The 25,451-nt window shown below is 38.7% G+C and overlaps 1 protein-coding gene across 5 annotated transcripts in view; it reads left to right on the top strand.

Moving 5' to 3' along the window:
- Positions 1-25,451, top strand: part of RNF128 (ring finger protein 128) — a 148,515-nt gene that overhangs the window by 35,371 nt on the left and 87,693 nt on the right. For 3 of the 5 annotated variants that reach the window (XR_009450741.1, XM_059679943.1, XM_059679941.1), the window contains exon 1: positions 15,850-16,572. The exons of 1 other annotated variant lie outside the window; for it this stretch is intronic. Coding sequence is in view for 3 of the 4 variants with exons in the window: in XM_059679943.1 (XP_059535926.1) it covers positions 16,080-16,572 (493 nt within the window). In the remaining variant the exon portion in view is untranslated. Of the gene's footprint in view, positions 1-15,849; positions 16,573-25,451 lie in introns of those variants that run through there. One more of the 5 variants, XM_059679940.1, reaches the window with a different exon arrangement.

Raw genomic sequence — 25,451 nt, 5'->3', positions numbered from 1 at the left:
TAGACATTGTGGTGATCACATTGTAAGGTATATAAATGTCAAATCACCTGAAACTAATAATGTATGACACTATATCTTAATAATTTTTAAAAAGAAATTAGAAAAGTGAAATAACTGGGATACAATAAAAATACATACATACATACATACATACATACATACATACATACATACAGAAATACAATGGACATCTGAATGGTGATGCAACTTTAGCCATTCATTTAACTCCTTTCAGTATGCACCACTAACTTTGATTAGAAAATTAAAAATCCAGGAGTATTACAATTAAAATAACATATTAAGAAAAGCTGATATAAAATATATCACCAGGCCACAGTACATTTCAAGATTACCACTCTCTTCCTTTTTCTTTTGTTAGAATAGAAAACTTTTTCCACTCAAAAATCTTTAAATTACATTCATGATTTCTTGGTATTCTTGGAATATTCTTCTTTTCTATTCTATGTAGGGTCCAATGATTATAAATCAAAACCATCAAATAGAATCATACACCCAGACAATAATTTCCTGGATAACTTATTTTGTATATTTTGAGATGTCTTAGAATAGTATGTAAAAATACTCATTCCCTAATCAGACCTGCTTCAAGAAAAGTCTAGGAAAGTCTTTCATACCATGGCTGATTAAGAAACCATTAGAATGTGAAAATAAGATTTTTAAAATTTTTTTGAAAATTGTATTGAAGTTATTGGTGTGACATTGGTTAATAAAATTACATGAGTTTCAGGTGTACAATTCTATAATACATCATCTATATATTGTATTGTGTGTTTACTACCCAAGTAAAGTATCTTTCCATCACCATTTATCCCCCGCAAAGCCTCTTCTGCCTCCCCTATCCACCCCCCATTCCCTCTGGAAATCACAATACTCTTATCTGTCTATGAGTGTGTTTTTTCCACTTAATCCCTCTACCTTTTTTCCCCCAGCCACTCCATGCCTTCCCTCTGACAGCTGTCAGTCTGTCCTCTGTATCTATGATTCTGTTTCTATTTTGTCTATTTATTTTGTTCATTAGGTTCCACATAAAAGTGAAATCACATGGTGTTTGTCTTTCTCTGAGTGGCTTATTTCACTTAGCATAGTACTCTGTAGGTCCATTCATGCTGTCACAAAAGGCAAGATTTCCTTCTTTTTTTATGGCCGAGTAGTATTTCATTGTGTAAATGTACCACAGCTTTTATTTTTTTTTCAATCCTCACTGGAGGATATTTTTTTCCATTGAGAGAGAGAGTGGTAGGAGGGAGGGGGAAAGACAGAGAGAAACATTGATGTGAGAGAGACATATCAATTGGTTGCTTCCTGTATGCACCTAGACCAAGGCTGAAGATTGAGCCTGCAACCGAAGTATATGCCCCTGACTAGAATTAAACCCAGGACCCTTCAGTCCGCAGGCTGAAGCTCCAACCTCTGAGCAAAACTGGCTAGGGCCGTACCACAGCTTTTTTTATCCACTCATCTATTGATGGGCATTTGGGCTGCTTCCAAATCTTGGCTATTGTAAATAACACTGCAATGAACATAGGTGTGCAAATATTCTTTTGAAGCAGTGTTTCAGGTTTCTTCAAAAATATTCTCAGAAGTGGGATCTCTGGGACATAAAACCATTCCGTTTTTAAGTTTTTGAGGTAACTCTATACTGATTTCCATAGGGCTACACCAATCTGCATTCCCACCAACAGTGCACAAGGGTTTCCTTGCTAACACTGTTGTTTGTTGACTTATTGATGCTAAAAGTCCAGGAAAATCTTTCACACCATAGCTGACTAAAAAACTATTGGAATGTGAAGGAAATATTTCAATAATACAATCTCTATAATGCCTAACGATAAAGTAAATCTTATTGTAAATGTTCTAGAGCAATGTTGTCCAAGAGAACATTCTGCAGTAATACAAACTGCTATCTCTGTGCTGTCCAGTACTTGGCAACAAGTCACCTGTGGCTAAATGTGACTGATGTGCCTAAAGAATGAAATTTTTAATTTTATTTAATTTTAAATAGCCACATCAGGCTATTGGCTACCATGATGAATAGCATAGCAGTAGGTGAACATTAACATGGGGTCACTGGATAAGCTTCACATAAAACTCCTTGAAATTGTGCACAAAATTGTGTGTTCATTTATTCTGTACATAGGTTTCATCAAATTTTTGGAATTCTGATTCCCCCAAAAGTGTTAAGAACCACTATTGCAGAAGCAGAAGTAACTGGCCCTATTTGGGCTCTAAGTTTCCTAACAACATGATTAAAACTAGAAACAGCACTTTTTAAAAATATTGTTATAAGAAAATATCCAAATTACTCAGCAAAAAACAAATAGAATCAAATAGGTGGATTTTTAAAGGTTATTCATTTATTTGTATGTGTGATCCAGTTTCTCCACATTCTTGCCATAATTTGTTGCTATTTTTCTTTTTATATCTTTCTTTTATTATCTTAGACTTCTAAAAAAATTAATTTCCTACAGTTAAATTCAGCCCAGCTAGTATGGCTCAGTGGATGAGTGTCAACTTATGAACCAGGAGGTCACGGATCAATTCCCACTCAGGATGTATGCCTGGGTTGCGAGTTTGATCCCCAGTGTGGGGCATGCAGGAGGCAGCTGATCAATGATTCTCTTTCATCATTGATGTTTCTATCTCTCTTTTTCTTTTCCTTCTTCTCTAAAATCAATAAAAATTATATTTAAAAAGATTAAGTTAAATTCAAGTAATGTAGTATACATTTATATAACCAACATATATTCCTCTTTTAAAAAAAATATTTTGAGAAAATTATAATTGTAAGAAATAGCGGTCCCATTTATCATTCGCCCAGTTTTCCCCAATGGAATCACCTTACATAAGTATAGTACAATATCACAACCTGGAGATTGACATTGATACAATCCATCCACCTAATTTGGATTTCATTAGTTTTACATGGATTCATTTGCATGATCTATGCAAGTCTTCCACGTGTAGGTTCATGTGAGCACCATCACATTCAAGATTCAGAATAGTTCCATCACAAAATGTCTCACTCATGTTGCCCTTTTTCAGTGACACAAACTCCAGTCCACACCCTCTCCTTAAACCTGGGCAACCACTAATCTGTTCTCCATTACTATAATGTTTTCATTTCAAAAATGCTATATAAATTGAATCAATCTTTTTGGATTGGCTTTTTTTCACAGCATAATTATCTGGAGATTCATCCATATGTTTGCATTTATTTATAGTTCATTCCTTTTTTTTTTAGTAATATTCTGTAGTATAGATATATAACAGTTTGTTCAACCACTTACCTATTTAGGTTATTTCCAGCTTTGGGGCAATTATTAATGAAGCTGCTATGAAATTTATATACAGGTTTTAGTGAACATAAATTTACATTTATCTAAGATAAAGAGACATAACTGAATTGCTGAGTCATACGGTAATTGTGTCAAACTCTTTTCCAGATTGGCTGTACCATTTTACATTCTCACAATGTATGTGTATGTGTGATCCAGTTTCTCCACATTCTTGCGTAATTTAGTGTTATTTTTCTCTTTCTCTCTCTTTTTTTAGCCATTCTGGTAGGTAAGAAGTGATATCACATACTAGTTTTAATCTGCATTTCCTTAATGGTTAATGATATTGAACACCTTTTCATGTGTTTGTTTGCCATATGTATATCCTTTTTGGTGAAATGTCTGAGGTTTTTTTCCCCCAGAAAGAAAGCATCCAAGATAGGAATGTGTTCTTTTTACAAAGGAATTTGCGTAAAATCAGTGGATAATTTGGTCTTATAAAAGAAAGAAATGTTGTTCAACTGGAATTTTTCTTGCCTATCTGCTTAGACAGAAGCCTAACATTAATTCTCACCCCAGTGAAGATGTTTCTGGAGAACTAGGAAAATACAATCCAGGAACAACACTTGGCTTTTTGATACCTTGACCATAGAGAGAATTGAGAGAATACAAATGATTGGAGAGATAAGAGAGCCTTTGGTTGATATTAGATTCAGTCATTTCATTAATACATTTTCAAACAAGTACTGGTAGTGTAGGTATTTTATATTCTAAGTATGCTTTTGATATATTTTGATGGATATCATTTGTTGCTTTGCTTAAAAGTAACCTTTGGCCCTAACCGGTTTGGCTCAGTGGATAGAGCGTCGGTCTACGGACTCAAGGGTCCCAGGTTCAATTCCGGTCAAGGGCATGTACCTTGGTTGCGGGCACATACCCAGTAGGGAGTGTGCAGGAGGCAGCTGATTGATGTTTCTAACTTTCTATCCCTCTCCCCTCCTCTCTGTAAAAAAATCAATCAAATAATTTTTTTGAAGTAACCTTTGCATATTCACCCAGAGAGCAGTCTCCTTTGAACTCAGACAAGGCAGCAGAGTTACCTGCAGAAAGAACTATTACTCTCCTTGAGAAAGAGCTTGAATCAGAAACCTGCAATGGCAGTCCACTGCCTAATAAATCAAGATCAAATTCCTAAATATGTTATTCAAGGTCAAGAAAGCCCTAACCTACCTTTGCTGTACTGTCTCCCACTACTCCTCCTCTCGTGTGGTCAAGCCAAATAAAATAATATTCTCCAAATTCACTTGGCTCTTTTCTAACTCAAAGCTTTTGTTCCTGCTATATCATTTATTGGAAGATCTTCCCTCACATGTGCACCTAAAAAAAAAAAAAACACACACACACACACACACAAAAAAAACCCACCTACCTCTCAAGGACCTGCTCAGATGTTATGTTCTCTATGATATTTCCCCTAATTCTAGAAGCAAAAATTCCTGTATCCATTCTCACACAGGACCTCTCTCTCTGACCACTCTTTTATTTAAATGTTATGCCAATGCAATAACATGGATGAATCTCAAAAGCATTATGCTAAGTGAAAGAAGTCAGACACTAACAGACACATACTGAGTTATTTCATTTATATGACATTTTGGAAAAGACAAAATCATAGGGACAAAAAACAGACAAAAGATTGCCATGGGTTAAGAATGGGGGGAAAGGTTTGCTTATTTAAAGGCATAGCACAAGGAAATTTGGGGGATAATGAAACTTTTATATCTTGATTGTGGTAGTAACTAGATGACTTTATATGTTTGTCAAAACTTATAGAACTGTACACTAAAAAGGGTGAATTTTACATTCTGTAAATTATACCTTAAAACCAGTGAAAAAAATCCATCCCACCTAGCCAGCAAACTAGCCAGTCTGTCCTCCAGTTCTTGCCATTCATATACTTGGTCTTCAAACAATCTCTAATGTGCCAGGGTAAGAGTTCAGCCATGAAAAAGAAAAATACATGGTTCCTCCTTTCAAGGAACTGCTTCTGATGTAGGAGAAAGGTGTGTAAGTAAGTATATGCAGCAGAGTATAGAAGATGCTATATATGATACAGGTAACTATCAGATACAGTGCAGGTGTAAAGAGGCATTGGTCAGATGGGCCTACATTCCTGAAGGCCTAGCCTTCCAGGTTTAGAAATTTATATTTAGTTCAATATGCAATGAGAAATGATATAATCATGTTTTAGAAAGTATAATATGACAATAATATGAGGAATGATTTAGGGTGGAGGAGAGATTAAAAGCAGGGGAGATCAATTAAAGGCTATTTACTAGTAAAATAGATACATTGCAACACACTGAGGATTTTCAGAGGGAAGGGGAGGAGGGAAGAGTTCAATCAAATAACATATGAATGTATGCATAACCCATGAGCAGACAATAGTGGGGAGAAGGCCTAGGGAGGGGACAGGAGTGGGGAGGAGGGGACTAATGGCAGGGAGAAAGGACATCTGCAACACTTTCAACAATAAAGGTAAAATTTTTAAAAGGCCATTTACAATAGTCTAAGTAAAAGTTAATATCACTTCTCTTCTTCATTTGGAGACTACTGAGATTAGATTATGCTTTCAATTAAAGCTTGTACTGTTGATAACCTAAATGCATGTAGGCAAAAACAAAGAGAGAGCCCACAAAATCTGTCCTGATAGATTTTGCTCTCAATATTCTGAGGTACTTAATGGAGGGAACTTGTTGCATTCATCGTTTTATCTTCCCCAGCAACTATTATAAGACTCTAAGATTTGGAAACAGCCTAAGTGCCCATCAGCAGATGAGTGGATTAAAAAACTGTGGTACATCTATACAATGGCATACTACCCTGCGGTAAAAAAAGAAGGAATTCTTGCCATTTGCAACAGCATGGATGGAACTGGAGAGCATTATGCTAAGTGAAATAAGCCAGTCAGAGAAAGATAAATACCACATGATCTCACTCATTTGTGGAATATAGAGAACAACATAGACTGATGAACAGGGACAGATCCAGAGACGGAGAAACAGTGATCAGACTGTCATTTCCCGGAGGGAAAGTAGGGGAGGGTGGGGGTAAGGGGAAGAAATCAACCAAAAGACTTGTATGCATACATATAAGCCAAACCAATGGACATGGACACCAGGGGGATGAGAACATGAGGGGAGGCGGGGGGCAGGGGGGTTAATGGGGAGATGAGGACACATTTGTAATACCTTAACCATTAAAGAAATTAAAGATTAAAAAAGAATAAAAAAAGACTCTATAGATATTAGAAGCTCTAAAAATGCTTTATAATTCTAATGAATAACTTAGAGAATGAGTGATTTTTTTTAAAAAATCACCTAAACTCCACAAGAGAAAATTATTATTCCTGTATGCCCAATGATGCTTGTCACTTACAGTTTTGTACACCAGTCAAGCCAGAAAGTCGAGGTTTGGAAAAATGTTTATTCCTAAATTTCTATATTGACTGCAGTGATCAGGTGGGATCAGTCTAGCACATGTTCCCCCAGAAAGTCTGCTTGTTCTTTGCTTGTTCACTGCTACTTAACAACTTGCAATGACGGGGGTAAGATTCTGTTAAAAAAGAACAGCAGGCATTATATGGAAATTTTTTCCAGTATAATACTTTTAAGGAATTGACCATTACCTCTGTCTTGGAACTTGAGAACTCCTGCTGAAAACGCCTTATGTGTGGCATAATTGAAAGCACTGATATAAGATAACCTGCTTCCTGGAATGTGTATACTGAAAAGTTTTTACCCTGCCTTGAATCCAACAAAATAGGTCCTAAAACCAGCAGAGTTGCTGGGCTCTAAAGATTTCATAGGGCCCAAATACATGCTCTCATCGGGCCTCTAAACACCTCAAACATCACTACCTAAGAAAAACGAAGACATTTAATGAACTGGTGGGATCATTGAAGGTAAACTTGACGAGCCTCTTCTTCAAACAAACAAGAGCTTCAGGACTTCAATTTCTGCTTTTTTTCCCCCCACCAAAAGCAAACATTGCTGAGCCACCTCATTGCCTCTGCTGAAAGACTTTCTGTAGCTCCAAAGTTGACAGCCTCCAGAATATTAAACAGTCATTGACTTCTGCTCCTGAACTAGTTTTCTATGAAGAACATGAAGTATATTGATGCTATCTGCACCCAAACTAACACAAAGAGAACTTAGGAAAAATGTGTACTTACCGCCTGATAATTGGAAGATTGTCAGCTAAGGAAGAGTGATTTTATGGGCATTTTTTCCTTTGATGTTCCGCTAGTATTTTTCCTTGTTAAAGTTCTTATACCGTATACTGCGTGATTTATGGTGAAATCAAACCAAAGTAATTTTGATAGCCATAAACTAACCTTTTTTTTTGAGGCCCTGCTTGTCTCTTACCTGTTTCCTGTGACCAATATAACCATAACAGTTACCTAATTATGTTGTGACAGAACTTAATTACTGTGTGAATCATGAGTGGTAAGCCAGCCGATTTCAGTTGTCTCAACTATGTGCTAGCGCTTTGTCACTTATTGCCAGATTCTTGTTTACTTGGAGTTATTGATCAATTTTGAGCCATGACCAGCTGCAGCTAATCCTAATGCATATAGTTAGCAGCTATGAATTTGTGACTTTGCCCTTGGAATACAAAGGCTGCCTTTGCCCACGCCCTGGCTGACTTTAGCTTATAAAGGCAAGCCTTGGCCTTAGTAGATGATTGTGATTATGCATTACAATGTAAGTCTTTTTATTCTTAAATTGTTTTTCAGAAGACCCAGCTTTATTTGAATTATCAAATTTGATTCCTATTGAGAAAGAACCCATTCTGTCTGTAGGTTAAAATAAACTCAGTACCCATTTGCACTTTTAAGAACTTAACTCCCTCTTAATTTAGTAAACTGATCATAACCAGGCCCACTCTCTTTTAAAGCTCTTCTGTCATTTGTCCTATTCAGTGGCAATAACATAGATACTTATTTTAATATTTGATTTGTTAGGCTTTAATCTGAAGGAATATTAAGTGCTTCAAAATATATCTATATAATATTTCATTACTATTATCCTTAATTTTTAGTTGAGAAAGACGAAAGAGAAACACACCAGTCAGCAGCATAGTTGGAAATAACAGAGATTGGAATGGGGGAGTTGTGGACTCTAATCTACTAAGTAGTGTGAATGGATTGGAAGTAAATCTCAAATATATGGTCTTATCTGTAGGGCACAATTCATTAAAAACTTTTCTCTCCCAGTTTCCCCAAGTAATTGTTTTTTTTTTTTAAAAAAAATAACATACATAAATCTCTTGTGATCACAGATTTAATTATTTTGAAATCTTCATCCTACTAGAAATATGAAAAGGAAGGAGAGGAGATAGCATGAGACCAGATGAGTTTCCCAAGTATATTGCCCTGATAATGGAAGGTAAAAGCCCACTCATGTCCATCATTCCCTCCAGCAACTCCCCTGCCCAACTTTTCCCTGAAGCCATTCCTGCTCCCATGCCTTGGGCCCTTCCCCACTCTTATCCCATTTTAGCCATCTGGGATACCCTCAATAATCTTCCCAAATGCAAGATAGCTATTCTGATCCTCCAGTAGCAAGCAAGTCAACACAATTCAGCTCAAAATTTCTGTATTGGTATTGTCCTCCATCAATACAAGTCCTTTCTGTACCAGTTTTCATCAGTGGACATAAAACACATTTTCTGCACATAACAGAGATTTTAGGTACATGGAGACACTCTCATGTGAGCAAGTGTGCACAACTAAGATGTAGACATATATAAATGGTAATAAAGCACTTGGCTAAATAGTACTACTATACTCCCATAATCTTTGTTATAGAGGATTTTTGGTGCTGCTAAGAAAAAAAATCAGGGCCCTCTAGTGAGGGGTTTATTAGTGTGCTAAAATATGTTACTTGATGTTGCTGAAAAACACCCATTCTTTCCACATTGTAATAATATCCTCACTGTCTATATGTAAAGGCAGTACAGAAAATGATGTAGAATTTGGAGTCATACTCCCATGTGAATTTCACTTCTGCCACTTACTAACTGTGTGACCTTTGGCAAGATACTTCACCTTTCTGAGCCTCATTTTCCCCATCTGAGAAATGGGAATCCATATATATAAAAAGCCAGCGACCGGAACACCATAACAACTGGAACAACCGGTTGCTACGATGCCCACTGCAGCCAGCGAACCAGCCCAATCAGGAGGTGGGGCCACCGGCCAACCTCCTGTGGCCCCTACCCCTGGCTGGCCCCATCCCCGATTGCCGCCCCCACCAATCAGGGGTGGGGCCAGCCAGCCCACAGCCCCACCCCCAATTGCCCCCCCACCCCAATCAGGGGCAGGGCCCGCTAGCCAATTGACCATGGCCCCTCCCCACAGCTGGCCTGGCCCTGATCAGGCCCAGGCCAGCCAGCCAACCTCCAGCTATCTCCTCCTCCCGACAGGTCCTGCCCTGTTCCACCCCAATTGGGGCAGGCCGGCCGTACCCACCCGTGCACGAATTCATGCACTAGGCTAGTTATTATATAATAGAATTTTATTATCCATTGTAAGAATCAAATGATATCATTAATACATGTGAAGTACCTGACACATAGTAGGTTATCAATAAATGTTTCCTTCCTACCTCTACTTTTTTTAAAATATGTTTTTATTGATTTTAGAGAGAGGGAGAGGTAGAAATATCAATGATGAGAGAGAATCATTTATCAGTTGCCTCCTGCATGCCCTTACTGGGGCATGTGCCCTGATAGAATCAACTATAACCTCCTGGTACATGGGTCAACACTCAACCACCAAGCCACACAGGCCAGACCCTACCTCTACTTTTGAAGATAGTGTTGTATAGAATGGAAAGTGCTATAATGGGAAGAGTGTAGTTTTGTACCAAGACATGGGGTCAAATTCTAAATCTGTCATTCAATTACTTGGGTGACCTCAACAAGTTTCTTAACCCGAGCCTCAGTTTCTTCTTCTCTAAGATGCAGTATATAATGCTTATGTCCTAGGTATTTGTACCTGGCCCACAGTAGATCTCAATGTTAGCTATTAATATTATGGATATGAAAAAATTCTTCTAAATTTCACAGATAGCAAACTTCTGTTCTAAAGCCACTCTTTGAAACTCTGTCCTTTTTTGTTTCATGAAAGTTTCTTTTTAAAAATTCCCTGTTTTCTAATGGTTGTATACCCACTTGAGCTGGCTGGGGTTTACTTGCATTTACAAGTGATGTTATATTATTTGAAAGCTTGTTGCAGCATCATATTTAACTTTTTGCTTTGTTTTCTTTGACTGTTCTCTCATTGCACACTCCCATCATTTTCTTCTTGGTATTTGTAGAACAGCTGCTTAGAGTGAAAATTTATTGTCATCCCTTCTCCACACCTATTTTGTTGAGCTGTGTAGCACAGCATTGCTTAGCTGCCAGGACAACCGTTGTCCTATATGGTGCCTTGCCATTTATTTAATAGTAAGAATCCATATGTGATGTCTCATTTCTTGCAGAGGTCTGTCTCTGCACCTCTGCAGAAACTTAGTGTGACTGGAAACTTAATCGGCCACAGTGGTGTCCTGCTGTTACTTCTGCTGGAAGCTGCTCTGTTTGTCAGTTCATCATAAGATAGTGCACTGCTCAGGACAGCTTTCTGTTCAGTATTGCTTATACAAATGTTTGGCAAGGATAGCCATTGTGGTAGGATTTGAGGAATTCAGAAAGGATCCTGGCCCAAATATATCTCCCTCGCTGGTCACAGTGCCTGAAATGCATACAAGAAACATTTCACTTGAACTTTGTTTCTTTGGTATAAGGCAATGTTGAAGTGCAAATGCCACTCTCCCGAGGCAAGGTATTGAATCACTCACTATTCAGCTATTAATACTTACAGTCAGAACTGCATTAGAATCCTAATTTGATTACAAGCTATATGATCTTAGGTAACTTGCTAATTCTCTCTAATCCCCTCTTCTGAAATTTGAGATAATGACCAATGGTTGTGAGAATCAACTGAGATGATGCATGTAAAGCACACAATAAATGCTCAATGAGCAGTAGCTGTTCTTAGCCTTAGGTACAGAAGGATCCTGAGGGAATACATCTAGGACTAGTAAATTTGGTTTGAGGGCCAGGAATCAGGTGAGGTCTGTCTGGTACAAGGAAACTGCTCAAAGCAAAGACCCTGATGGGGTGCTGATACAGCCAGGAAATAGCATGGAAACTCTGGGGACCGTGGGTAGGAAGAGTTGGGTGGGAGGAAGAGGGAGGACCAAAACAAAGACAAACAATACTTACATGAACTTTCCAACAAGAAAAGTATAGTATTACTCAGGATGTAATGCTTTGTGAGGTAGTAATCTCTGATACCAGGAGTGTTCAAGCAGAGGTTCGATGCTGGATACCCATCTCTGGGGAAAGCCAGAGAGTTACCCAGACAAATCTCCATAGGGTGGAAAGACATTGACAGAGTTTGGTTTGTAAGCTTTGAACTTTGATTGGTAGTATAACCAGAGACTGGGATCCTGGAGACTGACTCACACTTAAGTAAATTCACAAAATACCAATATATAAGCCAGAATACTAATTGATTAATTTATAATGAGAAGTATAATTCCAAGTGGACCAGATACTAGTGTTTGCCATCAGTACATTATCTCCCTATAGGCATATTTACATGAGGAGCTAAATACTAATAAGAAGGTTGCTTGGTAAGGATGAATTCATAGCAAGGGGAGTTCATGAGGTAATTTTAATGGTTAATAGTCTGATACCTCCATCTCCACAATTGAGAAAGATCTCCAGAATAGTACTGAGGATATTAGCTTCCTCACTAATCTCTCTGTGTCCTGTCTTGCCCTTAATATAATCCAGAGGATCTATTTAGTTCTAAATCTGATCATATTCTTTTGTTCCACATACTTTAATATAAATTCATAATTTTAAACTCATCCTTACAAAAAGTTTAAAATATGGAGAAAATTTCAAAAATAATACATTGAGCACTTATATACCCATCATTTGGATTTAATAATAATTCTTTTGTCATATTTAGTTTATGTGTGTGTGTGTGTTTGTGTGTGTGTGTCACCCATGCACACACTCAAATGTATTTGTATGTGTATTGAGTTCACACTCTTTAACATAGTTTTCTACACTTTTCATGTTCTGGCATAATCTACTTGACCAGTGTTATTTTCCTTGGCTCCCTCTTTGCAACTTATATGCCCACCATACCTAACTACTAAATGTTAGTTCCCTGGATGTGTCCTGTTGTTCTTATGTAATATACTATTGCCTATGCCTGAATATCCTTACTCTCTTTGCTTGATTAACTTTATTTGTTCTAAAAGACTCAGCCACACCCATGTTGCCATAGCATCCAATGTTTTCTCCAGTCATAATATTTATTACACTGTACATTATTGTCTGTTTACCTCTCTGACTTTCCTACTAAACTGTGAACTCATTGAGGGCAGGGACTGTTTCTTTTGTCTCTGTATAGCCATACCTCTCCAGTGTCAGGTGTTCAGTAATCATAAAATCCAACTGCCTATAAGAGAGTTCTACCTAGTTATATCATAGATACCTGAAAATCAATTTGTCTATACTGGACTCATTTCCCCCTCCTACACATTCTATAAATTTAAAACATTCTTCCTGATTAATCAAGTGTCACCCAGTCTTCCAAACCAAAGCTTCAGAGACATCCCTAACTCTTGTCTCTCTTTTATAACCCAAACAAGTCCTATTGATTCTACATCCAAAGTACATTCCCAATTTATCTATATATCTTCATTTCCACTACCTGTTTATCCAGGCCACCTTCATCCCTTACCTGGAGTACTGCCAACAACTTTCTATCTGGACTCCCTGTTTCTACTCTTTTCTCCTCCAATCTATTGTATACAGAGAAGCCATAATGATCTCTAAAATTCATATCTAATTATATATTACTCCCCTTTTAAACCCTGGTCATATTACTGCTTGCTTTTGGATAAAGTCCAAACTCCCTAGCTTTATCCAAAGGACTCTCAAGAACTTACCCCCTTGGACCTCTACAACTTTATCTCTTGTGCTCTGGGTTGTATCCAACCATATTGTTTATAGATCCTGTAGTGTTTGTTGCTACCCAACATTTTCAGTTTCATGCTTCAATACTTTCCCTTCTATGCCTAGAAAAGCTAACCTTCTCAAAGTCAGCACAGGTATAACCTCCTCTGGAAAGCTTTTCCTTATTTTCCAGTGGGTTAGGTTCCTCTTCTCTTTTATTACCCACTACTGCCCTATGCATACCTCTATCAGAGCACTTACACTATATACATGTAGCACTCTATTTGGCAATCACAAGTTTGTTTGTTGGTTTCATCAAAGTTAACTTTTTGAAAACATAATTCATGTCTTATTTTTTTACCCCAATGCTTAGCCCATGGCCGGTATACAGTAGATGTGCAATAAATATTTATTTTTAAAAAAGAAAGAAAGAATGCTAACAAACTTCATTTTTGTAGGTACTTTACAAAAATATTTCTTTTCTTTTGAACACATTGTTTCTTCAAATTACAATATGGTTGATTGTCATACAGGTAATATTGATTGAATTTTGAGAGCTCTTCATTAACAAATTGAGACAATTTCTGGAATTGTACTATTTCTGAGAGGTGGCTGATCCTACCATTTTCTTTTCCCTAGCTAATTTTTATCTTAGAGATTAACATCATTAATAGATAAGAGTGCCATGCTATTGGCCCCATATACCTACCCCTATGATATCTAAAGTACATTTCAATTCCTAGGGTTCATGCCCATTTATTTGGATTCTAGGTGCTATTTGATTATGATATTAACTTTCCACTAGGTCCGTGGTCAGCAAACTGTGGCTCACGAGCCACATGTGGCTCTTTGGCCCCTTGAGTGTGGCTCTTCCTAAGCCTTAGGAGTACCCTAATTAATAACATTGTACCTACCTATATAGTTTAAATGTAAAACATTTGACTCTCAAAAGAAATTTCAATCATTGTACTGTTGATATTTGGCTCTGTTGACTAATGAGTTTGCCGACCACTGCACTAGGTTTATCTCAAGCTATAAAAGTATGAAGTGCAAATTGTCACATGCTTAATTTGGGAGAATAATACTGATTTTTTTTTTACTTTATTTATTTATTTATTTATTTATTTTTTATTGCTTAAAGTATTACAAAGGGTATTACATATGTGTCCATTTTTTCCCCCCGCCCTAGACATTCCCCTAGCCTCCCCTATCCCCCGGTGGAATAATACTGATTAAGTAAATGTTGGGCCGAGACTGAGGGGAGTGATTGGTCAGGAATTTAACAAATGTTGGACTGGATAAAGTAAATTGTATTTCTTTGGACTGAAAAAGTTACTAAAGCTGAACATTCTGAACATCATTTTCTCTGATTATTACCTCAAAGTAACAACTTTAAGATTATTTTAAAAGTATTGTGTCCCTGAACCTGCTTAAAAATAGTATTTAACAGATCAAATTTTTACATTCTGCTTAGTACCGTCTCAAGTGCTTTACACATGTAAACTCATTTAACCATCTGAACAACTCTAAGAGGTAGGTACTATTATTATCCTCATTTTACAGATGATAGAGACACTGAGGCACAGAAAAATAATTTTTCCAAGGTCAAAAGTTATCTGAAACCAGATGTATTAATTAGGTTTAATCCAATGCATATTTATTGAGCACCCACTAAATGTAATAACCAACAGAGTGCATAAAAATTGTATACTTAAAGTTAGGAGAAATGATAATGCAATAGTGTCATGAGGGAATTGTCAAGGCGAGTCACACTTCTTTTAGTTAGTGGTTAATGAAGAAAGATGATGTAGTTAATGTCATGAATTGTACAGACATATCTATTTGGATAAACTTGGTCTGTGGACGACAAAGAAAAGAGTCTTAGTTGACATGTGTGAAAACAAAATTCTCTTTTTGAAGACTCAGATTACTTTTAGAAGGGGTCTCTATGCAGTATATTTCACATGGGGTAAGGGTAAGAGGGAAGTACACAGGTATGACACTTGTTTGGAGCAGAATGTGTGTGTGTGTTAATGCGCTTTTCCTGCCTCGCCCTTCCTCTTGAGACTCAATAAAGGGCCTGCCCACAGCACCACCCAATTACCCAAATTCTCTTTACTAGAACTCAGAACCTTTGGATCTGCGCTTTTTAGAAGTACTTTCACATTCTGGCACCTTAAGCCTGAAAAGCTTTTTAGGCAAATGTTCGGATGAAAAAAATGTGCTATTGAAAAATCAAAACAAACTCGAATGCTACCAAAGAGCTTTTTTTATGTTAGCAGATTCTAGCTCCTCACCTGTCCATTTTGTCTAAAACCACGCGACACACCTGGCTACACAGCCTCAGTTCCTACTCTGTCCATCCTGTTACCCTTTTAAGAGGGGGATCCCGCAGTGTCCTTTCCTCCTCCCAGCCACCTCTACCCCCAGTCGGCTGGGCGGAGCTTCGTGTCAAAGCCCCAGAGCCCTACGCGGCCACAGCGAAAGCGAAGAGTACTGGAGCGGCGACAGGCTGCTTCTGCGGCAGCGTCTACTCAGAGGATACGTGCCTCTGGGCTGGAAAGGAGCTCGCTGCTCGCGCCAGTGTCTCCCCGCCCCTCCCCACCTGGCGCGCACCTGGTCAAGGCCTAGGTCCTGCCGCCAGCTAGGAGGGCGCGTGTCACGGGCCCTAGGGAACCGCAGAGCGCGCGCGCCATGGGGCCACCGCCCGGGGCCGGGGTCTCCTACCGCGGTAGCTGCGGCTTTTCCCGGTTGCTGGCGTGGTGCTTTCTGCTGGCCCTGAGTCCGCAAGCCCCCGGCTCCCGGGGCGCCGAAGCTGTGTGGACCGCGTACCTCAACGTGTCCTGGCGGGTTCCGCACACCGGAGTGAACCGCACCGTGTGGGAGCTGAGCGAGGAGGGCGTGTACGGCCAGGATTCGCCGCTCGAGCCAGTGGCTGGGGTCCTGGTACCGCCCGACGGGCCAGGGGCTCTCAATGCCTGTAACCCGCACACGAATTTCACGGTGCCCACGGTCCCGGGGGACTGGGGACGCAGCGTTCATGTCTCTTGGTTGGCCCTCATCCAGCGCGGAGGGGGCTGCACCTTCGCAGACAAGATCCATCTGGCTCAAGAGAGAGGGGCGTCTGGAGCCGTCATCTTTAACTTCCCAGGGACCCGCAATGAGGTCATCCCCATGTCTCACCCGGGTGAGTGTGGCTACTAAATTGTGCCTTTTCAGACCCCTTCCAAGGCCAGTTTCTCTTATTTTCCTCAATGCTCTCCTCCTCCTCTCCCTTTGCTCCGAAAGAAAATCAGTGTCCGTTCCGTCCCCACGGAATGAAACAGGGGCCTCTTCTCTGGGCGATTTACCCTGCCTTGGGGGTTGGGCGGAAAAACCCTTTACAATTTGTCTCTCCGGTAGAAAAGGGTAAGAAAAACAGAATGCGGAGGCTGGCAACTGGAGGAGTGTTGGGGCTCTTTGTGTCGCCTTTACCTGGTGTTTCACAAGGGTGCCTTGCATTGGATTAATTGGTGGTGGACATTGGCTTTGAAATGTCTTGGGAGAAGGCTTCCTGAAAATCCCTTCCTCACTCTTTTCCTGTTTAACAGCCTCAGGCCTGCAGCAGATTTTCCCCTCGCCTCTCCCTGTTTTTCTCTTCATGTTTCCTAGTATCAGGTACAAAGATTGTGTTACTGTGCCCTGTTAACCTCATTGCAGTTTTGGTGGCAACTTTGCTTTGCTCTTGGGCTCTTCTCTGCCCAGGGGTCTCAGGGCCCAAGTGTTTGTTGGTATCAGTGCTTTCTTTTGCCTTTGAAAAGTGACAAAAGAGGTGATTAATGTTATTGAAAAAAGAAGAGGTTTATGCATAAGGAAAGCAAAAGCCTAGACTTTGGGAAAAGTAGTCAAAGTGGGTCTTTAATTTCTGGAGATGATGTGGGTTACAATTTTTCCCTCTGCAGTTATCCTTCCAGAAACATTTTCCTTAATTGTAATTAGATATCCATTATATATATATATATATATATATATATATATATATATATATATATATATATATATATATATATATATATATATAGTGATCTTAGCCCAAAAGACAAAGAAACAATTTTTGGAAGAAAAGGGAAGAAAAAGACATAATAGTAATATATCACAGTTGTTGACAGCTGGGCCTCAAGTCAGGCCTTGGAATTCCTGTTCCATTGCTTACTAATTCTGTGACCTTGGACAACTTATTTGAAGTCTGAGTCTGATTTCCCTCAACAATTAAATGGGAAAGAACTAAGAACTACTACCATAGGTCTGCCTTGAGGATGAAATGAAATAAGGCCTATAAAGACAAATCTTTCTCAGTCAAGTTTAGCTAATAGGATTAGCCTTTTAGGAGTTACTGGAGAAATGAATGTATTTATTTAAGTACTTACAGGGATTTTTGTGTGTTTTTTCTCCTAAAACATTGTGTCTAGCACTGCCTAGAGAGCACTTGAATTGAGTGCCTGGGTGGCTTAATGGAAAGAAGGCTGAACTGGAACTCAGGAGATTTTAGGTTCTTCTTTGCCTCTACCAGCTTTATAACCTTGTACTAGTTACTTAGTCAAATGATAGTATAGAGGTAGGAGTTGGAAGCCAAGTTGGCAGAGTGCGCCGAGACAAAAGTGAACTAGATGAACTCTAATATTCCTTCCTGTGATTCCTTCCTGCTGTGATTCTTAGATTTTATATTGATTAAAGGAGCAACTGTATCTCTCCTGGTTGATAATTCATTGATTAGAGTGAAATTACTCTTTTTCTCTTTTTTCCCTTGTACTTTTTTATTGTTGACACTACTTCAGTTGTCCCCCATTTCCCCTCTCCACCCAGCCCCTGCCCACCTTGGTCTTCACATTGAATTTATTGGGGTGACATTGGTTAATAAAATTATAAAGGTTTCAAGTGTATAGTTCAATAATACATTATCTGTATAATGTATTGTGTGTTCATCACCTGAGTCAAGTCTCCTTCATCACCATTTATCCCCCCCTTTACCCTCTCCTACCACCCCTACCCCCTTTTCCGTCTGGTAATCCACCATAATGTTGGCTGTCTGTGAGTTTTTTGTGGGTGTTTTTTGTTTTTGTTTTTTACTTACTCCTTTCTTAAAAGCTAATAAAAATGAAGAATAAGAACTTGGTAAATTTTAAAGTCCTTACATTTTAATTGGCTACTTAAATGCAAGGGTTTGACTTTGTCTCCTCCAAATGAGATTTGCTTGCATACGTTATTTGGAATTGAAGAGTAGTCTTTAATTAAAGAGTTTCTACTTTAACTATTTTCATCCTAATTCTGTTAAGGATGTAAGCTTAATATTTATCTGATAGTTTTAGGGGTAATAAAATTAAATTTTGTTGCACTCCCACTGTGTGCCCAGCACTCTGCATACACCTTGGTTTCTAAAGTGCTGAATTTTGGATAGGAGACTGCCTTGTTGGCAGAGAAAGGGTGGAGAACAAAAAGAAGTAGCGGTGGAGAAAACGTGGACAAGAAATGGCAATGTGAGCCCATCTGGTGTTGCTCAGTGGTTGAGTGTCAACCTATATACAAGGAGGTCAAGGTTGGATTCCTAGTCAGGGCATTTACCCTCATTGCGGGCTTGATCTCCAGTGTGGGGTGTGCAGGAGGCAACTGATCTATGATTCTCTCTCATCATTGATGTTTCTATCTCTCTTCCTCTCCCTTCCTCTCTGAAATCAATAAAACTATATTTTTTAAAAAGAATGTGAATCAAATTCTGGATTTACCATACAATAGCTTTGTGTCCTTAGATTATTTAACTTCACTGAGTCTAAGTTTCCCTATCCATAAGATGGCAATAATATTTACATTGCTGTGATTATCAATGATAACATGTGTAAACTACCTAGCAGATAATAAACACTCAATTAAAGTTAATTATGATAATAAGTTGATGCTAACAAGAGGTAAAAAGATAACATACAAATAAATATATGATTATGCAACTGTTAGTTTGAAGACATGAAAACACTGGGAATCTAATCATGGCTGTTTTGCTTCAGAATACTATCCTATATAATAAAAGCCTAATATGCAAATAGACTGAACTGGTGGAACAACCAGTCGCTATGACGCACACTGACCACCAGGGGGCAGATGCTCCATGCAGAAGCTACCCCCTGGTGGTCAGTGCACTCCCACAGGGGGAGTGCCATTCAGCCAGAAGCCAGGCTCATGGCTAGTGAGTGCAGCGAAGGTGACGGGAGCCTCTCCTGCCTCTGCTGCAGGCAGGTGGTAAGGAGCAAGGAGTCCAGGACTGCAAGAGGGCACAGCCCTCCCACCACCCCCTACCCCCCACCCCATGCATGAATCTCATGCACCAGGTCTCTAGTATAGAAATAAAGCCCTAAATGTTGATCACTTAATTAAATTACATTCAGAAAGGTATTTTGATACTTTAAAGATTTCTTATTATCTGAGATTATGACTATGGCAAAGTTTACCATTAGACTAATTAGCTATAAAAAAGCTAGCTGGTTCCTTGAGGTATGGAATCACATTTATCTCTTGAACTCCTAGAGAAATTACTTTTCAACATGGGGAAATCACTCTTTCACGTGTATTGTTGAACATTTGGCAAAGTGCTATTTCTCATTTGTTTTGCTCATTCCTGAGATAAATCCTAGGGTTCATTGTAATCTCTGGTCAAAAACGACCTATGTTGGATCTTAGTGGCAGAGAGGTCATACTGAGGTTTAAGTGTTGATTATTTCACTATGTATTGTTATGAATTGCACAAGGGTAACCAAATGTGGAAAAGCCAGTGTTGTCCTCTTTGTTCACAAAATCTCTCTTCACCCACTCTCACAGGGGACTGTGCTTGAATTGTTTGATCTTTGAGTTTATGCTGAGTATCCACACTCTTACCTATTACAATCCTATGACCATGAAGACCCATTTGTTCCAAGACAACAGAACTAATTGATTTATTTCTGGCTTAGAACTGTTTTTAGAATAGTTGCTTTAAAACTGTTGTTTTTCATAGAGAAATTCCACTATGTAAGAGCAATTGATTAGAAAAATGAGGCTGTTTTTATGTACACTGACATTTTACAAAAGGTAAGCTGTAACTTTGCATCAACTCATGCAGTTTATTTCTGTATAGTATTATTTGGGTTGCTAAGTATTCAGAAAATCCTGATTCACACAGATAATTGTAAATGATATACATTTATTAACAGCTTGCCTTGCTATCTCTCAATATTTTTCAGTCAAATTGATCCAGAAACCTGGAAGAAATTAAGAGAATATTTTGGTTTCAAAGTTTAATTACTATTCATATTTCTTAACTATGAAAATAAGATAAGAAGCAGCCAAAACTTAGACTAAGCACTAATGCCTTCTAAAATGTAGGATTGTCACAATGAGACAAGGTACACATGTTTTTTGTTATTGTGCAATTAATTGTTCTGCTTTCACCATGCAGATGAGTCTGAACTTTGCATGCTGCCTAATTTAGCACATCCCACAGCTTCAAATGGTGTAGATACTTGCTTGTCAAATTTTCCTTGAGTCAACATATGCAGGCATAAGTTTATTGAAAGATCTGTGTAGAGCTACAACCTTCATAACCCATAACACATTTATAAGAACTTGAAACAAATTCAAAGGTATGGCAGGAGAGGCATTATTTCTGAGCACTGTAAGAAAGTGAATGAACTAAGTAGTTTAAGTTAATTATTGGGTAGAAAACAGTTGCTTCTATATAATGTTGGAAGACAGTAGAGCATATTAAGAGGTTGGCTCTGTCAATTACTATTCTTAAAATCTTAGACGATTATTTTACTTCTCTAAGTCTCAGTTTTCTCCTATGTAAGATGGGCATAATAATAAACTTGCCTTATAAAGTTGCTGTTATTAAATGAGATAATACAGATGAAGTGTTTTAGACAGTTACTGACATATAGGAAATTGCTATAATTTTTTATCACAGTTAACATAGTTAAATGTATTTAGAAAATGAAAATAGAATCTTATGTTTGTAGTACACAATTTGAAAATGAATGGCCGAGAGTACTTCAAAGTCTACATTACCTGAAATCCTAAATTTAACTCTTTTTTGTTATTGTTGTCAATCCTCACCCAAGGATATTTTTTTCCATTAATTTTTTCCAGAGAGAGAGAGAGTGGGAGGGGGAGAGAGAGAAAAACATCAATGGGAGAGAGATGATGTAAGAGAGACACATCTATTGGCAATTGGTGTGGGACAGAAAACCTGTAACAGAGGTATGTGCCCTTGACAGGAACTGAACCCTGACCCTTCACTCCGTGGTTGACATTCTAACCACTGAGTAAACCATCCAGGGCCTAAATTTAACTCTTTAGGAGTAGGGTGAATAGACTGAATTCCTTACAAGAAAATGATCTTTTGATCCACCTGTGTTTGTCATTTTTTTGCAAATAACTGCTTCTCCTTCAATCTCCTACCAATCTTTTTTTCTATTCACAAAGACTTTGGGATAGTATTTTATGCTGACTTATCACTACCCAATCCCTTCTCACCCACTTGATACTTAGTTTTTATTCTGCTTTCTTTTCTAGGAATTTGACTTTGAAAAGAACCCTTTTCAGTAGAGTGAGAGGTTCAAAAGAGGATGAGAGGGGATTGAGTGTGATAATTTACCAAAGTAAAGTACCATTCCTAAATCTGTTTCCAAATACATCCTTTTTGATATCTCTGCAGTATTGTATTGATACTATTGACCACTCCTTTGAAATCCTCTCCCAAGCAGTCTCTGAATTTTCATGCCTCTCATTTGTTTCATTTTTATTATTTTACTAGTGGCCTGGTACACGAATTCATGCACATTGAAAGGAAATTAATTAGAAGAAAGATTCATGCGTTAATTACATTACTGCAAAAAATTACATGTCAAGATAGTATATATAATATTTATATATATAAAAACCTAATTGACCAAATGACCGAATGACTGGTCGACCAGTCACTATGACACGCACTAACCACCAGGGGACAGATGCTCAATGCACAGGATCGGGCTCCATCCTGTCTGTATTGGACCTTCAGGGATTGGGCTCCCTCCTGTCTAGATCAGGCCTGTGGGGATCAGGCCAAAACCGGCTATCCGACATCCCCTGAGGTGTCCTGGATTGCGAGAGGGCACAAGCCAGGCCAAGGGTCCCCACTGATGCACGAATCCATGCACCAGGCCCCTAGTAGTAGTATAAAACACGTATGCAATTGGCACCAGCAAGAGCTTTATATGTATCATGCATGCATGAGTCAATGTTTGTTTTTAAATTGCTACTGCATGGCATATGTACCCGCTGGTTGGACGGTCAGACGGATGTACGGTCAGTCACTTAGCCTTTTATATATATAGATTAACTCATTCATTTAACACCTCTTCTTTCTTGCATTCAAAACTAGGCCCTCAGCATTTCCCCCTCCAGTAAATAAGTGCCACGCCAGTTGATTCTATCACTTTAAATCTTTTAACATATGTTCCCTTCTTTTTTGCAACTGTTACTACTCTGCTTTCAGTTCCTATGTCTTCTCTTAGGAACAAATGCTTAATCTCCTAATTTAACTGGTCTCCCTGCCTTCAGTGGTTACTTCCCTCCAGTTCTTCTTCTACATTGCCACTGGTACACACCTTTCATCACATATATGCCATTGTTCAAAATAGCATTACTTATAAATTTGGACTACATTTCCCAGAAGAATCTTAATGTAGTACCAACCTACTTTTTAAAGCTTTATATACCTCTTCTCTCATGTTGATCCCTGCATTTTTTTTTTCTGGTTTCTCCATGGCTTTTTTTTTTAATTTTTTTTTTATTAGTTAAGGTATTACAAATGTGTCCTCATCCCCCCCATTAACCCCCGACCTCCCCCCCACACACAAACTCATGCTCCCATCCCCCCGTTGTCCATGTCCATTGGTTTGGCTTATATACATGTATACAAGTCCTTCTGTTGATCTCTTCCCCTTACCCCCGCCCTCCCCTACTTTCCTTCTGGGGATTGATAGCCTGATCGCTGTTTCTCAGTCTTTGGATCCCTGCATTTTTTCTCTTCTTTCCATTATCATTCCTTTGCCTGTACTTCTGCTTTTGCTTACATATTCTTTTCTTCCCAGCTCTGCTGGTCAAAACTTACTCATCCTTTAAAACCCAACACAAATGCCTCTTTATCTGTGAAGTATTTCTCATTTCCTTCTCTTGCTCTTCCCACCACAGCCCACATAAAAACCAAAATAATTTTTTTCTTTTCTCCCTTAGTACTTCATCTCTTATAGTACATGTATATATCAATATCATATCCTACTAGATCATAATCATTTTAATATTTTATTAATTTTCATATTTCCTGCTGAAATATTTGTACTGTAAGTGCTCTGGTAATGTGGGTGGAGTTGCCTTAAATACCCATGAATTCCAGAGGTTCATAAGATTCATTAGAAAAGTATCTAATGGAAGGGGATTGAAGTTCAATTCATTAAGCATTTATCAAGTGTATATTATATGCTATGTACTGTGCTTCTTGCCTGAATACCCAAAATAATTAATGTAAAGTAGGAGAAATAAGAATATACAAATATTTCAAGAATGCAACTTTCCTAATTTTTATGATAATCACCATCATGGACCAGTTTATGGGTTTCAAATGGCAAAATGACTTGGGTAACAAAGAAATAGTGACAATGAATTTTTACATTGAACTTTTCCCATTTTATTTTGGATAGAAGCCCAATGCACGAAGATTTGTGTAAGAATGGGCCTTCCTTCCCCTGGTTGCCAGCACTGCTTTGCTCTGGCCGGAGATGCTATCTCTGGCCTGGAGCCGCCTTTCCACCTTCCCATGCTGCCCAGAGGCCAGGAGTGGCTGGGGCAGTGTGGAACGCCTGCGTTGTTGCCATGGCAACAATGCAAGGGTCCCGCCCCACCCCCGGCCACATGGCGCCTGTGTATGCAAATTAAGCCTCCAGCTTTGTTGGGTTAATTTGCATACTCACTCCTGATTGGCTGGTGGGTGTCGTGAAGGTATGCTCAATTTGCATCTTTCTCTTTTATTAGTGTAGATGTTTTAAAATTTTTATTTACACCAGCATTCAATTTATGTCTCCAACTAAAATGCTTCCCTTGAACATGTTGATGAATAAGGAATTCTATTACATAAAAACCTTAAATAAATATATAGTTTGGTAAGCAAATGTTTTTCTAAGCATATAAATAAACTTTTATCCCCCCCCCACCCCAGTCCCTGTAAAATATCTGTTATCTTGTATAGAATACTATATTTAATCTCTGTTCCCAGGCTTATGGAGGAAATAGAGGAGAGTACCAAAGACATTTTCTAAGTTATTTTCTATTATAAAATTAATTATGCTTCTTGCAGTAAACGTAGAAAATACAAAAACAAGTTTAAAAATAAAAATAAAAACTATGCATAATTCCACAGAGCTAATACCATTAATATTTCTTCCTGTCTCTTTTTCCATGTCTAGGTATATTTTTGTATCCTACTTTTATCTTAATGATTATTTATTTCATGAGTATTAATGTAGTATTAAGAAAATAGGTATAATTTAAGATGCATACATATAACCATTTTAGCATTTAGGAGTGTTTTTGTTGTCATTTTCTTCTTTTTTTCTGCATACATATTATTTAAAGAATTATATACTATACTAGAAGCCCAGTACATGAATTTTGTGCACAGGGGGGTGGTCCCCTCAGCCCGGCCTGCACCCTCTCCAATCTGGGACCCCTCGGGGGATGTCCAACTGCCGATTTAGGCCCAACCCCCAGGATCGGACCTAAACCCACAGTCGGACATCCCTCTCACAATCCAGGACTGCTGGCTCCTAATCACTCACCTGCCTGCCTGCCTGGTTGCCCCTAACTGCCTCTGCATGCCAGCCTGATCACCCCTAACTGCCCCTGCTGCCGGCCAGGTTGCCTCCAACTGCTCCCTCCCTGCTGGCCTGGTTGCTCCTAACTGCCCCACTCACTGGCCTAGTCACCCTTTACTGCCCCCCCTTCCAGCCTGGTTGCCCCCTGCTGGCC

This window comes from Myotis daubentonii, chromosome X, assembly GCF_963259705.1.
Source record: "Myotis daubentonii chromosome X, mMyoDau2.1, whole genome shotgun sequence".
In the NCBI taxonomy this organism is placed as follows: Eukaryota; Metazoa; Chordata; class Mammalia; order Chiroptera; family Vespertilionidae; genus Myotis; species Myotis daubentonii.
This window is presented reverse-complemented; position numbering and strand designations above follow the sequence as displayed.